General features: G+C 46.3%; 1 protein-coding gene across 1 annotated transcript; it reads left to right on the top strand.

The window, feature by feature from the left end:
* Positions 1–411: 411 nt before the first annotated feature.
* On the top strand, positions 412–2,281 carry Hapln2 (hyaluronan and proteoglycan link protein 2). Its single transcript, XM_050118760.1, has 5 exons — positions 412–499; positions 725–1,078; positions 1,202–1,318; positions 1,422–1,604; positions 1,998–2,281. Exons 1-5 carry the CDS (start codon positions 412–414, stop codon positions 2,279–2,281), a joined length of 1,026 nt encoding a protein of 341 aa, XP_049974717.1.
* The last annotated feature ends 12,331 nt before the right edge of the window (positions 2,282–14,612 follow it).

Below are 14,612 nucleotides of genomic sequence, written 5' to 3'. Positions count from 1 at the left end.
AGAGTCAGACTGGGGGATAGACATTAGCAGCGCCAGGCAGGCTGGAGCCCGAGCCCGGGAAACTGTGTGAAGAAGACAACAGAAGCACGAGGAGAACCACTCTTCCAAGCAGGAGAATCATACTGACTTTGACTCTGGGGTAGAAAGCGACACTGTCAAATGAATTCAGAGAGCCAAATCCCAAAGGCAGGCTTGGGAAGCAGATGGGATGAGGGAACCCGGGAGGAGATGCTAAGGCAGGGTTTCCTGGCTGAGGTAACCCGCCACCAGCCTCTTACCTCCCCTGGACAAACGCCTCCACATATTCAGCAGGAAGCTGATCCTCATCTCTGCCCCTCTCCCCATTTTCCCTTCAGTACTGAGGAGTGTCTGTCGTTTGTGCCTCGCAGACTGGCGTTTGCTGACACCGCCATGCCAAGTCGGATCCCTCTCCGTGCACTCTGCTGCGTCCTTCTCCCCTGGGCATTCACCACCTTTCACCAAGCCCTGGGGAACTCGGGTAAGAGCCTAGCCCAGCCCAGCCCCCAACCAGGACACTGGGAAAGGGTTCAGGGGATGGAGGGCTAAAGAGAGCAGCTGTTGAAAGCACCTAGGGAGTGAGAATCCGTGAGGAGAGGTGAGGGTGGTGCCAGTGAGCCCCCAGGAAAGCTTCTGGGGACTAGGTCTGAGTGGGCACTTGGGGCAGGGAGGATAAGAGGCCTGCCACTGTGGCCCCTCTGCTCAGCCCCCCATCCGGGTCCCCACTACCTTCTGCTCCCCATCCACGAGGTCATTCACTCTCGTCGTGGGGCCACGGCCACACTGCCCTGCGTCCTGGGCACCTCGCCTCCCAGCTACAAGGTACGCTGGAGCAAAGTGGAGCCCGGGGAGCTCCGAGAAACGATAATCCTCATCACCAATGGACTGCACGCCCGAGGCTACGGGCACCTGGGAGGGCGGGCCAGCATGCGGAGAGGGCATCGACTGGACGCCTCCCTGGTCATCAAGAACGTGCGCCTGGAGGACGAGGGCCGGTACCGCTGCGAGCTCATCAATGGCATCGAGGACGAGAGCGTGGCACTGACCCTGCGCCTGGAGGGTGAGCTTTTCTGTTCCAGCACTGTTGTTCCCTAGCTGTGCCGGCCACCTCAGCTATGCCAGCCTCCCCTGCCGGCGCTCCTCTGCGCACCCAACTGCCCTACTCGAGCTCTCCACCCACCAGGTGTGGTGTTTCCGTACCAACCCAGCCGGGGCCGCTATCAGTTCAATTACTTCGAGGCGAAACAGGCGTGCGAGGAGCAGGACGGACGCCTGGCCACTTATAGTCAACTGTACCAGGGTGAGCACCGGAGCCCCGACTGACCGCCCCGGGCTGCACACCGGTCCCAGCAAGCTTGGCTTGCGCCGGTGACTTCCCTTCTCCCCGCCCCCTCCTCCGCCAGCGTGGACCGAGGGGCTGGACTGGTGCAACGCCGGCTGGCTGCTGGAGGGCTCGGTGCGCTACCCTGTGCTCAACGCGCGCGCCCCGTGTGGCGGTCATGGGCGGCCAGGCATCCGCAGCTACGGGCCCCGCGATCGCAGCCGAGACCGCTACGACGCCTTCTGCTTCACTTCGGCGCTGGCAGGTGAGCCAGCTGCGTGCAAGCGGTGCCCGGTCTGGGGACTCCATCCTGGAGCAAGGGCGTGGTCGGGCCTGGGCCAGGAGGCAGGACTCGGCCCGGTCTAGTGAAAGCAGGACCTGTAAACCAGGCGGGGGCTGGCCAGCGTTCAGTGTCGTGCTCTGGCGGGTCCTGGAGGGCGGGTGGGGGGCGGGTCTAGGGCCGGAGCCCAGTGCGGCGAGCGTAGCGGAGAAGGAGAATTTGGGCGGGCAGAGTTGGAGTGTCCCAGACCGCGTTCCTCTGGGCTCCCGCAAGCACCGCTTTGCCAGGGTTCTCCTGCTGCCATTTCCCCAGCTTCGTTGTCCCGTCCCCCTCCAGACCTGCTGCTTGGGGCAATCGGTCACCCGCTCTCGTTCCCAGGCCAGGTGTTCTTCGTGCCCGGGCGACTGACGCTCTCTGAAGCCCACGCGGCGTGCCGGCGGCGGGGAGCTGTAGTAGCCAAGGTCGGGCACCTCTACGCTGCCTGGAAGTTCTCGGGGCTGGATCGGTGCGATGGAGGCTGGCTGGCGGACGGCAGCGTTCGCTTTCCCATCACCACGCCGCGGCCGCGCTGCGGGGGCCTCCCTGACCCCGGGGTGCGCAGCTTCGGTTTCCCCCGGCCCCAGCAGGCGGCCTACGGAACCTACTGCTACGCGGAGAAGTGAGAGCACTGCCCCTGCCACGTGCGACAGAAAGAGCCAGAGCGGCGCTCCAGGCTCCCGGGCGAGGGGCGTCCCAGGCATTAACTTACCAATAAAATAACATGACGTCTTCTCTGTTCGATAGCTGTAGGGCTTGGAGGCTTGGAGTATGTGAGATGATCTGGCCCTGGACCCAAAGCACAACACGTCTACAATCTAGAGGAGAGGTTTAATTGCTTCTGTGACCCAGCAAAATTAAGGGTTTGTGACGAGATGCCAACAAGAGCTAGGAGAGGAAAGCTCGCAGGCCTGGCCATCCTCGCGGGAGAAGCCCAGGACTGTCGTTAGATCTAGCCAGCCATACAAAGATTTCTCATTCAGATTTGCCAGAAGCACTCCAAACTCCCCAAACTGCTGAGGCCTTACAGAACAGACATTCGGTGGGTCTAAACACATCTTTAAATGTATGTACTTAGAAGTGTTTCCAAGGCCTGTTTTAATTGATTAGTAAATTAGTTAATTAATTTGAGACAAGGTCTCTCATTATAGCCCCGGTTGTCCTCTGTCACCATGTAGACCAGTCTAGCCGGGATTCACACAGATCGGTCTACCTCTGCCCCCTGAGTGCTAGGACCTACCCAGCTAAAGTGTACAATTAAAGATAGTAAAGTCCCGGTGGATAGCTCAGCAGTTAAGAGAACTTGCTGCTCTCCGAGGACCAGAACCCACAACATCTGTAACTCCAGCTCCAGGGAAGCCAACACCCTCTTCTGACCTCCCCCGGCACTAGCAGACACATGGTTCACATACATTCTATAATAAATCCATTCGAGAAAGATACAGGCAACCATGCAGATTAAGACAAACGAGTCCTTTCTTTCTGGCCTGTGATCGAGAGTGGGTTCGAGTCCCAGTGCATGTCCCTTGGTGCCGGAGGGGGCCGTCGATGTGAGGTGACAGGGAGAACGGCCTTGCAACATCTGTGTTTTTCAGAGCATGGTATTCTGTGCATAACTTAGCAATTATTTTTTTACTTATACCTTTTTCATTTATTATAAACACTAATTATTTTGGTTAATACATCGGGACCGTGGCCAGAGTCAGGGAAATCCCGTATGTTAGACAAGACTGTTGGAGGTGGTGGGTGGGGGCTGACAAGTGATTGAGCAAGCACAAGAGGGAGCCAGGGCAGGGTAGTCTTACGTCCCACATTTGTCTACTTAGGTTACATTTCAGTCGTTGACTTTGATGGAGGAGTGGGTGCTGGGACAGCCAGTGAATTAGGCAGTTCCCAATCGTTAGACCTCAGAGGACAAGGACAAGCAGATCCTTGGGGTCAGGAGTGAGGTGGTTGACCATAGATTCCAATGAAGCCAGCTATGGGACCAGGGATTGTTTGTTTTATTTATTATTTATAAGGGCCAAGGCATGAGTTATTAAAGAAGTCAGATAAAAACAATCTAAACCTATTATTTCTAGATACAGCAGAGGTAATAAAATTTTGTCAGAGTCCAGGCCTGGGGATCTGTCAGGATTAGCCCTACAGGAAGCACTATGGCTAATATTCTGCGAGTTCAAAGAGAGAAAGGGGCATCATAGTTCCTGAAGGAATACACCTTGAACAGCCGCTGTGTAATTCCTGATATCCCAGTGGGGCCTCCAATGGTAACACCTGAGTCTGTGTTACTCTCAGTACAGGTTGCGCACCACTGTACCAGACGCCACGTGAGCCGGGCAAGGACCAAGGGGGCAAGGGCCTAGAGATTGAAAGAACACACAAGAGACCTGGGTCATTGGAAAGGAGATCAGCAGAATGCCATTTATTCAAATATAGGGAAAACCTTAAATACCTAGCTGCTACACAAGGAATACCCCTCAGGCAGATGGGAAATTACCACACCCAAGGTGGAGTAAACAATGCCCTGTAGCTAATGGTGGTGGTGGGGGGCCGGCAGAGGGAGCACAGGAACAAACAGGATGGTTTAGCTGGCTGACTGGAAACTGTCCTCAAGATGAAACCTGGGAGCAGGGGTAGACCCATGGGCCCTACACCGCTGCTATTAGGGTTAGGATTGGGGTTAGGGGTCAAGTTGGGGTTTAGGTATAGGGTTGGGGTTGGTGTTTGGGTTAGGGTTGGGGCTAATAGCCTCTGCTAGGCCCTGAGCAAGGAACTCTCAGTTGCCCTAGTATTTGCTGAAATCTGTAGCTTTGTTGAAACTTCAGCCCTCCTCCTTTCGTTGCTATTGTCTAACACATCACCAACTTTCTGGCAGCCGAGCAAGGCAGTTTTTGAAGCTCATACATCCTTGTTTGGACAAACAGTTCCAAGAAACAGAGACTGCAAATGGCAGGTAGCATTTAATGTCTCCATTCCACAATCCCACCTCTATATACTCCAAATGTTCCCTTTTCTCTTTGAATACACCTCCTTGCCCTCAGGAGAATGTTCACCCATTGTTGTTTGAAAAAGCAGTCTCTTCTGCCAAAGTCAGCCTGGTTTCTTTCTGCCTCTGTCTCTTTAGGCTGCCTCAGAAATCTAACAATATCTGTCTCCAAATGTCCACTGTTGAATTTTTTAGGCTTTGCTGTGGGAAGTCCCCTGGCTCCCGGTGCTAACAGGAGCAGGCTGTTAGCTGGTGTTAGCTGGTCACTGGTGTTCTCTGGGAAGTGGCTCGAGAAGCTGGTCTGGGGGACTTTCACAGCTCTTCTCAGCCAGTGTGGCTTTCTTTACCCATTCCTGATTGCTTCCAGATGACACCTGTAACTTAATGCTTAAATGAGTGTCCACAGCTGACTTGCTACGCTGACTGGCTCTGTGGCAGAACCCCTGTCTTGTTATTACGTCATATGAAGACTGGAGACTTCAAGCAGAATCCAGTAATTGAATCCTAAGAAGAAAATTGAAAGCCAGGATAGAAAGCATGGCCAATCAAACTAGCATGCAGGTCCCATGCCAGTCAGGTGACAGGCTTAGTACAAGCTTCCTTCATCCACAGTACCTCAGATGTCAGTTTGGGAGACATTGTAAGCAGAGTTATTGCTATTGTCTCTCTTATTGGAGACTTTTTTTTTTTTTAAAGATTTATTTATTTATTATGTATACAACATTCTGTCTGTGTGTATGCCCGCATGCCAGAGGAGGGCGCCAGATCTCATTACAGATGGTTGTGAGCCACCATGTGGTTGCTGGGAATTGAACTCAGGACCTCTGGAAGAGCAGGCAGTGCTCTTAACCACCGAGCCATCTCTCCAGCCCCTTATTGGAGACTTTTAAGATGTGAATGTAGGCTCCAATGTCCTCTCCAGGGTGAGTGAGCCCACCCCCATCATGTGAGACATGAAGAGTAATTCATCTTCCCTAAAGAGAAGGAGGAAGGTTTCCAGGTCTGGCCTGCACAGCCAGAGGCAGGAGCAGCACACCCACGTGGGTGTAAACTCCTGCATCCTTCTGTAATGACGCTAGCTTGCAGTTCACTCTGATGGGGTCTGTGTCCCATCCAGGGAAAAGGATATTGCTTGAGTCTAGGGATGTTTTGCCATGCAAGCGTATTATAATTTAACCTATTTTATTTAAGCATTCAGTTTTCATAACCTGTTTTTAAAATATTTCTAATTTTGACTATTACTTTATATTAAATAACCGTTAAGTTTACTTTAAACTTGCTTTGATTCCATGTGCTAGAGCTGACTGACGACATATGCAGAAGACTATGCAGTGGGAAATAGAAACTGGTCTCTCCTTCCATGCTTTTCTCTATAGATGAATCACACTTATACTTAGCTGTACTACAAACACAATTTGGAGCACATTAAAGATATTTGATCATAGGCGGGCAATGGAGGCTCCAGATGGCAGTGAGTTCGAGGTCAGCATGGGCTGTTACACAAAGAAACCCTGTCTCAACAAACCAAAAAGAAAAAAAAAGATATTTTATCATTTATAAGATCATTATCTTTTGGAAGGTTTCTCTGTGTAGCCCTGGAAGTCCTGGAACTTGCTCTGTAGACCTGGCTGACCTTGAACTCAGAGCCACCTGCCTCTGCTTCCCAAATGCTGGATTAAAGGTGTGCACCTCCACGCCTGAATTCATTATCTTTTAAGGTTTAATTAACAGTTTACAATAAATTAGCAACTCTCATAAGATTGGAATTTTATAATTTTATCCCTAAGATTTTGAGCCTTAAAAATTATAATTTTGAATTGAAGCCCCCTTGACATCAAAATAAATTTAAAACATAGATATACTCTATGGAGAAACTGAGAACATAATTTTTCTGATCCTTCTATAGTGTACTTTAATAAAATATCACAGTTCTTTTATATGACTCAATTTCTCCAAAAAATCTAAAGCTTAGTGAAGTTAGAAAGACACATATCTTTAATTCATTTATTTTTTTAGCATGAATAGTTCATTATAGCCCTAAAAGTTAATAAATCCCTTTTTGTTTTGTTTTTGTTGTGTTTTTCAAGACACAACAGCCTAGAATTCATTCTGCAGACCATGCTGGTCTCCAACTCACAAAAATAGGTTGTGGAACAATCTGTACACTGTGAAGATGTGTTGCTCTCATTGGTTTAATAAAGGGCTAAATGGCCAATAGCTAGGCAGGAAGAGGTTAGGCAGGACTTTCAGACAAGGAGAGAGCACTGGGAGGAAGAAAGGCAGAGTCTCCTGGAGGCATAGGGAGAAGCAAGATGAACATGCTGGGCTGTGAAATGTACTGAGCCACATGGTAGAATATCAATAAGAAAAACTAATTTAAGTTGTAAGAGCTAGGTACTAACATTCCTAAGCTATTTGCCAATCATTTATAGTTTAATAAGTCTCTGTGTTATTATTTGGGAGCTAACAGGTGAGACAGAAAATTCCACCTCACAGATCTGTCTGCTTTTGCCTCCTTAGTACTGGGACTAAAGATGTGTGCCACCACTACCCAACTGAGCTTATGAATCTTAATCATCAAACACTCATAATTCTTAAGTCCTACTCTCTATAAGCCTTGTATAACTTACTCAAACCCTCTGTGACTTGGTTTTAAGCATTCATGATTTTGTAGTCATCTACTTCTCATTCTTAGGACAAAATTCCATTTCATGATACAAAATTTATTTTTATCCAAAATATTTTAACCCTTTATATATATTAAAAACTATAAATTCCAGCATGGTGGCACATGCATTTAATCTCAGCACTTAGGAGACATACACAGACCCACATGCATGCACAAACACACACACACAAAACCTCAGTTACTGTTTTATTGCTGTGAAGAGACACCACAACCAAGACAGCTTAAAAGCTTACAAAAGAAAGAATTTAATTTAGAGCTTGCTTACAGTTTCAGAGGGTAAGTCCATGATCATCATGGTAGGAAGTATAGTAGCAGGCATCTTTGAGAGCTCACATCCAATCTACAAGTTGAAAATAGAGAGCAAACAACTGGGCCTGGCAGGGGCTTTTGATTTCTTAAAGTAACCCCCAGTGACACACCTTCAACAAGACCACACCTCCTATCCTTCCTAAACTGTCCACCAACCAGGAACCAAACATTCAGATGTACGAGCTAAGGGGGCCAGTATCACTCAAACCACCACAAGGACCTCATTCTTTACATTTTAAAGCATGTTTTTAACATTTATTTACTGTTTATTTCTACTCTATTTCCCTTATTTACTGTTTATTTCTACTCTATTTCCCTAAGCAAGAACTGAATTCAAGTTTCATATATAGCATGCTGTAGCAAGTTAAAATTACCTACACATAGACTCTTAATTAATTATATTTAATTTTTGTTGTGAGTTTTAAAATAGCTTTTTCTCTGCTCAGTGTTTTCAGCTTCTAACCATTGGCCCCTTGAGATCTTGAGAGGGAGAAAGCTTACATTTCACCAAGAGCTTCAAAGATATTAAGGACCTTGGATGGGGAACATCTTTGTAAATGAGAGGAAGTACTGAGAGATCTCCTGTAATTATATTTAGCCATTTTAACCTTACATACAAATTTTATTTATAAAAACATCATGAGACATAAAGGTACCAACTAAATTTATCATTTGTTGTGAATATTTTCACCAGGCAGCCTCCATTTTTCCTCGGACTTTTATCCAGTATTACTCATAGTTTCTCCACTGCTGCGTAAGGGCCTTTCCTGTCCATTCTTACTTCTCACCCCATATCCCCTAGCTTATCCAAAAACAAACAAACAAAAGCAAAAGACCCTTGAGGCCTCATTAATTAAGGCCAAATTGTACAACCAGCTGGGAGAAGGGCTGGACGCTCAGGTGAAGGACCAATGGCATTGCCTATTGTAGCTGGTTGCTTTTTGCTCTTTACTCTTTTGAGGGACCCACCACCCAGCTCCCAAATAAATACATGGAGGTTTGTTATTTTCTTATGAATGCCCAGGCTTAACTTGGCTTGTCTCTAGCCAGTTTTCCTTAAATTATCCCATCCGCCTTTTGCCTCTTGATTTTTACCTTTCTCTTATGGTTGGCTGTATAGCTATGTGGCTGTGTGCCTGGCTCTTAGCCTCCTCCTCTCCGTGATCCTCTCCTATTACTTATTCTCTCATCCTGCTGGCCACACCTACCTTTCACCTGCTTTGCTATTGGTTGGTCAGTTCTTTATTAGCACATCAGGTATTTTAGACATGCAAAGTATCACAGCATCACAGAGTTAAACAAATGCAACGTAAAAGAATGGAACAACCGTCCTCCCCCTTTCTTCCAAAAATATGAACTTTTAACAAGTCCAGCTGTCATGGTCCGGTGCCAGCCCGGACCATAAATTATTTTTCCAGACCAGAGGGGAGGCGTGGGAATAATTGAGACAACTCACATGGCTTAATCAGGAGGGAGATTCTCAGTGATCCCTCACGAAATCCTGAGTTCACATCCTGAAAATTTAACAGGATTTTGGTTTATTCTCCAAACAGCCTTTATACCAAAACATAAACTGAGGGTAAATTCATTACCATTCTGTTACCTAGGTAACCAGGTGAATGCCTTTAGACATGCTCACATCTTTCTATGCTCACTCTGTCATGTCTTCCCATCTTCCTGCTCGGTAGCCAGATCTGTCACAGTGCAGGGGCGCGCGAACTTTACCGAGGGTGTAACACAGAATCAGGTGTTACAATGAAAGGCTGCTCATAGCGGCCTCTGGCCTCCTACTTGTGGCCAGGGGATGCTCTCCCATGAGTCTTGCCATGGTCACGTGCTGATTCACACCCCACCCACAGCAGAGAGGTGTTGCTGTTTTTTGCAGGTTTTTCGGGTATCAGCTATGGGTAGTAAGCCATCAAAGCCCATCAATCCTGCTTCCCCCCGGGATGCCTTTTAGAGGCTCTGAAACCCCAGGCCTTAATGATTCTCACACTTGTCCATCTTTGTTCAAAAAATGGCCTTGTTAAATTTAGGTGGGAATCTAAAGTGGCTGCCTAATGGCACCTTTGATCCCAATATTTTTATGGGAACCTTCTAACTACGGTCAGGGCACAGGCAAATGGAAGGAGTTTCCTTACATCCAAGCCTTTTACTATTTAAGCTCTAAGCCTAAGCCCTCTGTCTTTGCAATTTGTTCTCCTGCTCACATGTTCCTGGTTTATGCCATCTGTGCTGGAAGAATCCTCCACTCCTGTTCTGGGCTGTAACACCCGATTTTGTGTTACACCCTCGGTACAGTCCGTGCGCCCCTGTACCGTATGCAAGTCGGGCAAGAGCCAGGAGATTGAAAAGAACACACAGAGAGACCAGGGTCATTCGAAAGGAGATCAGCCGAATGCCAGTTTTTTCAGCATTATCTACCTAACTGCTGCACAAGGATCTCCGCCCAGGCAGGTGGGAAATTACCATATTAACAGTGGAGTCAATGCCCTGTAGCTAATCACCAGGCTGGGCAGGGAGAGCACAGAAACACACAGGAAGCTTAGTTAGCTAATCATAAACTGTCCCTGCGAATGCACCCCAGGAATAAGGGAGACCAGGGCCCTACAGGTCCCTCTTTTATATAAATTATGACTAGGCCTATCTTGGGTGGCATTGGATGCCAGGCAATACCCCTTACCCGTCATGGGAAAGCATCCTGGTCAAAACACATTTCCTGTCTTAGGTTAGGGCAGCCCCCCAAAAGCCTTTCCCGTCATTGGCTCACTAGCCATTCATCACCGAGTTCAGCCAGATTTGTGCTGAAAGATTCTCTGGGGCAATAGCTAAGAGGACTTGCCACGTGGCAACATTGACCTGAGCTTGCCTTTGGCTCTGGCATGACGCTCCAGCACATATAAGCATCCCTTAAGGAGACTGTGCCTGCTCAGTCCTTAAGTAAGGTCTCAGCACTGGTGAAAGGAACCCTGGTATAGCTAACTAGAATAATTTCAAGAGCCAATTAGTAAATTTTACACCTCAGGGTCCGTGAATAACAGCAATAAGAATATCTAGCAGTGGTCTTTAACCACAACCAAGAGCAAAGTTAACTGCAAAATTCATTTGTAAATTTAGCTCAGTTTGAATGGCCAAGGCATTTGCAACCTGCCCTGAGAAGGTATCCTTTGTGCTAGCAGGAAGCAACTGACTGACTAATGAAAAATCCAGCAGCATTAGCTGCTGTGGCAGCAACAGCTATGGCTGCCAATATCATGGGATGGGTAGATGGGTAGAGGAACAATCCTTGGCACTCAGACCAGCACAGCCAGCTCCTCAGGAATCCCGCAACTCTTCAGTTGACAAGCCAGAATCTCCTTGATCTCTTGGCTCTGTCCTGTCTTCAGGCTTCTGGACAGGAAAATCCACAGCACGCACCAGGTACTCAGGTACCCACACTGGACTGTCAGCATCCTGTGGGAAAACACAAACAGCCCCTCTTCCCCACACCAGTACAGGATCTGGACCATACCAGGTGACATCTGATAGATTCTTCCATTTTACATGAGGCATCCCGGAAGAATCTGGCCACCAATGCCTGTCAGTGGCGGTATGAAATTGAGCATCAACAGTCAAAAAATTTTAAATGTATAAAATAAAAGATAAATGCTCTCTGGGGGTGGAACCATATTCCCCTTTTTTGTTTTATGCAAATAGGCTTTGAGCGTACAATGCGCTCACTCCACTATAGCTTGTCCTTGAGGATTATAAGGTATTCCCGTTTTGTGAGAAATTGAAAACTCAGAGCAAAATTTAGCAAAGCCAGCACTAGCATAGGCAGGTCCATTATCAGTCTTTACAATTTTAGGAACTCCCATGTAGGCAAAAGCCTGGAGACAATGACTTCTAACATCTCGTAATCTTTCTCCTGTGTGAGCCGAGGCAAAAATGAGATGAGAATATGTATCCACGGTTACGTGAACATATTGTATATGCCCCAAAAAAGGAACATGAGTGACATCCATTTGCCATAAATGATTAGGAGCAAGCCCACGAGGATTAACTTCTCAAAGGGGGAACAGTTAAAAGTTTTGTACACAGAGAGCACTTTTTAACAATATTAGTGACTTGCTCTCTAGATATCTTAAAATGAAATCGTAAAGATCCAGCATTGAGATGAAAATGATTATGAGCTTTTTCTGCAGCTTCATAAGATTCTTGACTCACTACATAAATTTGTTTTGTAAGCTGATCAGCCAAAGCATTTCCTTCATTCAATGGACCAGGGAGGTCAGTATGAGCCTGCAAATGCCCTACGTAAATGGGTACAGATCGGGCCCAAAGCAAAGTTTGAATAGCCAATAACTGCATCTGGACTCGAGATACAGAGGCAATATAAGCTGCAGTTTCCAACGGTGCAAGAATTTTGCTTATATACTGACTATCAGTAAAAAGGTTAAATGGAATATCAGCATATTTTTCTAGGGCCATCTGGACAGCAACCAATTCAGCCACCTGAGCAGAGTTAGTGTTAACAGACTGAATATCAAAATCAGGAGGGGAGGCTACTACCGCTCTCCCGGTGGAAGATCCATCAGTGAACACATTTCGTGCCCCTGCCAGAGGCTGCAAAGAAATAACTTTAGGGAAACATACCAGATGATTTTTAAAGAAGCTGACTAACTTATCAGAATGATAATGATTGTTAAACTTGCAAGGATTAGTGCATAAAAATAAAGTCCAATCATCAGCAAAATTTTGCAACCAAGTTATTTCTGCCTGGGTATATGGTGTAATAACCTTATCAGGTAACATTCCAAAAGTTTGCAAACTAAGTTTATACCCTTTCTGAATAACACGTAGCACAGCTTATGGATATGAGACAACAATTTTTACAGGTTACACATGTTCATGTACCATAGGATGGGTCCTAGCTGCCAAAAAACTCCAGTAGGACTATGCTTGGAGGGGAAAATTATCAACAGCAGTGGCTGACTATAGTCAATATAATGAATATGAGCAGAGGCAAGCTTTTCTTCAATTAAAGTAATACATGCCTTGCCTGAGATGTCAACTCACGAAAGGAGGTTGGGTCTGGATTCCCCTGCAGAATGTCAAAGAGTGGTTTTGAATCTCCAGTAGGAATTCCCAGACTGGGCCGAACCCAATTGAGGTCTCCAAGCAATTTTTGAAAATCATTCAAAGTTTGTAGTTTATCTAAGCAAAGAGTAACTTTCTGTGGTTTTACTCTTGTCTGCAACAGCTGATGCCCCAAGTATTGATATGGAAACTGTAGTTGTACCTTTTCAGAAGCAATTATTAACCCAGCATGTGCTAGACATTCCTGAAAGTCAACAAAAGCCTCAACAACTCTATCTGGGTCCTGTTCAGCTAATAAATTGTCATCCATATAATGAATGATATACAGTTGAGAATATTTATACCTTATGAGGCAATAACCCAGGCCACAAACATTTGGCAGATGACAGGACTATTAGCCATTTCCTGGGGTAATGTTACCCATTGGCAGCATCTATATGGTTCTTTGAAATTTATAAATGGTACAGTGAAAGCAAATTTATCAGAATCTTTTGGATGTAAAGGAATGGTGAAAAACAATCTTTCAGGTCAATAACTAAAAGATGGTATCCTGCAGGAATGCCCAGAGGCTGAGGCAACCCAGGTTGAGTTGCCCCATTATTTCTGTAAAATAATTTACTGCTCTAAGATCTTGTAGCAACCTCCATTTACTGTCCTGAAGCTGTAGCTTTTTGAGTCTAGATTTCTTTATAGCAAACCTGTCTCTAGCTTTTTCAGGAACTCACTCGGTAGACCAAGCTGGCCTTGAACTCAAGAGTTTCCCAAGTGCTGGTATTAAAGGCTTGTACCAGCACACCTGGCTTATTTTTTGGGCTGATTAATTGCCCCTTTACCAGCAGGGCAGTTCCTTTTGAGGTGTCCAGCCCTTCCGTATTGAAAACAATTCCTAGGCCTAGCTCCACCTTGGCCTTCCTTAAGGGCAGAAACAATTACCTGGCCTATCACGTGGGTGCCATCAATGTCTCTGCATAATTGGATAAAGTCATTCAAATCTCCATCTTTATGGGGGTGTAAAACTTCCTGACAAAACTTATTTGCATTTTTAGAGGCCAAATGTTTAACGACTGGCATAGCTGAATCCACATCCCCAAAAATGTGACTTCCCACCTGTAGAAGGCGGTCAATAAACTCAGAATAAGGTTCTGAAGATCCTTGAAGGATCTTAGAAATCTGTTCTCATGAACCTTTGTTAGGTAAAGTTTTCAAGCTTTAACGGCTGCTGCAGCTATCTGAGCATAAATCACAGGATCATAAGCAATCTGTGCTTCTAAGCCAGCATATTGTCCTTTACCAGTTAACATGTCAAGGTTATTCTGGGGGAAACCTGCTTCGGCATTTTTTCCTGCGGTCTTTTTGCAATTTTCCTGCATTTTGCCTCTCCATAACAAGTAATCTCCCCCTGAAAGACAAGCCCTGCAAAGCTGCATCCAGTCACTGGGTATAAGGTTGAGTTCTGCAAAGGATTTCAATAAAGCTACAGTGAAAGGAGCATGAGCTCCATAGTCCACAACTGCTTCTTTTAACTGCTTAATATCCTTAAAGGCCAGGGAGTTATGCTGCCTGGCCCTCTGTTCCTGCTGATCAATATTTTCCACAACAGGATAAATCTGCTTTTCTCTACTTAGATTATTTAACCTGTCCCAGATCTCTCTGATTTCCGCCTCTAAGTCCATAGGGGCAGAAGCAGTAGTGTAAGGATTTAGTGGAGGAGGTCTCATGGAGACATCTCCGTTTGCTTCCTTCCTTTCCTCTTTTTCTAACTTCTTTTTTATCAGTGCGATCTCCTTTTCTAAAATTTCTTCTTCTTCTTCTTCTTCTTCTTCTTCTTCTTCTTCTTCTTCTTCTTCTTCTTCTTCTTCTTCTTCTTCTTCTTCTTCTTCTTCTTCTTCTTCTT

This window comes from Alexandromys fortis, unplaced genomic scaffold (assembly GCF_014885135.2).
Source record: "Alexandromys fortis isolate MF-2015 unplaced genomic scaffold, M_Fortis_MF-2015_v1.1 scaffold_152, whole genome shotgun sequence".
Lineage (NCBI taxonomy): Eukaryota > Metazoa > Chordata > Mammalia > Rodentia > Cricetidae > Alexandromys > Alexandromys fortis.
This window is presented reverse-complemented; position numbering and strand designations above follow the sequence as displayed.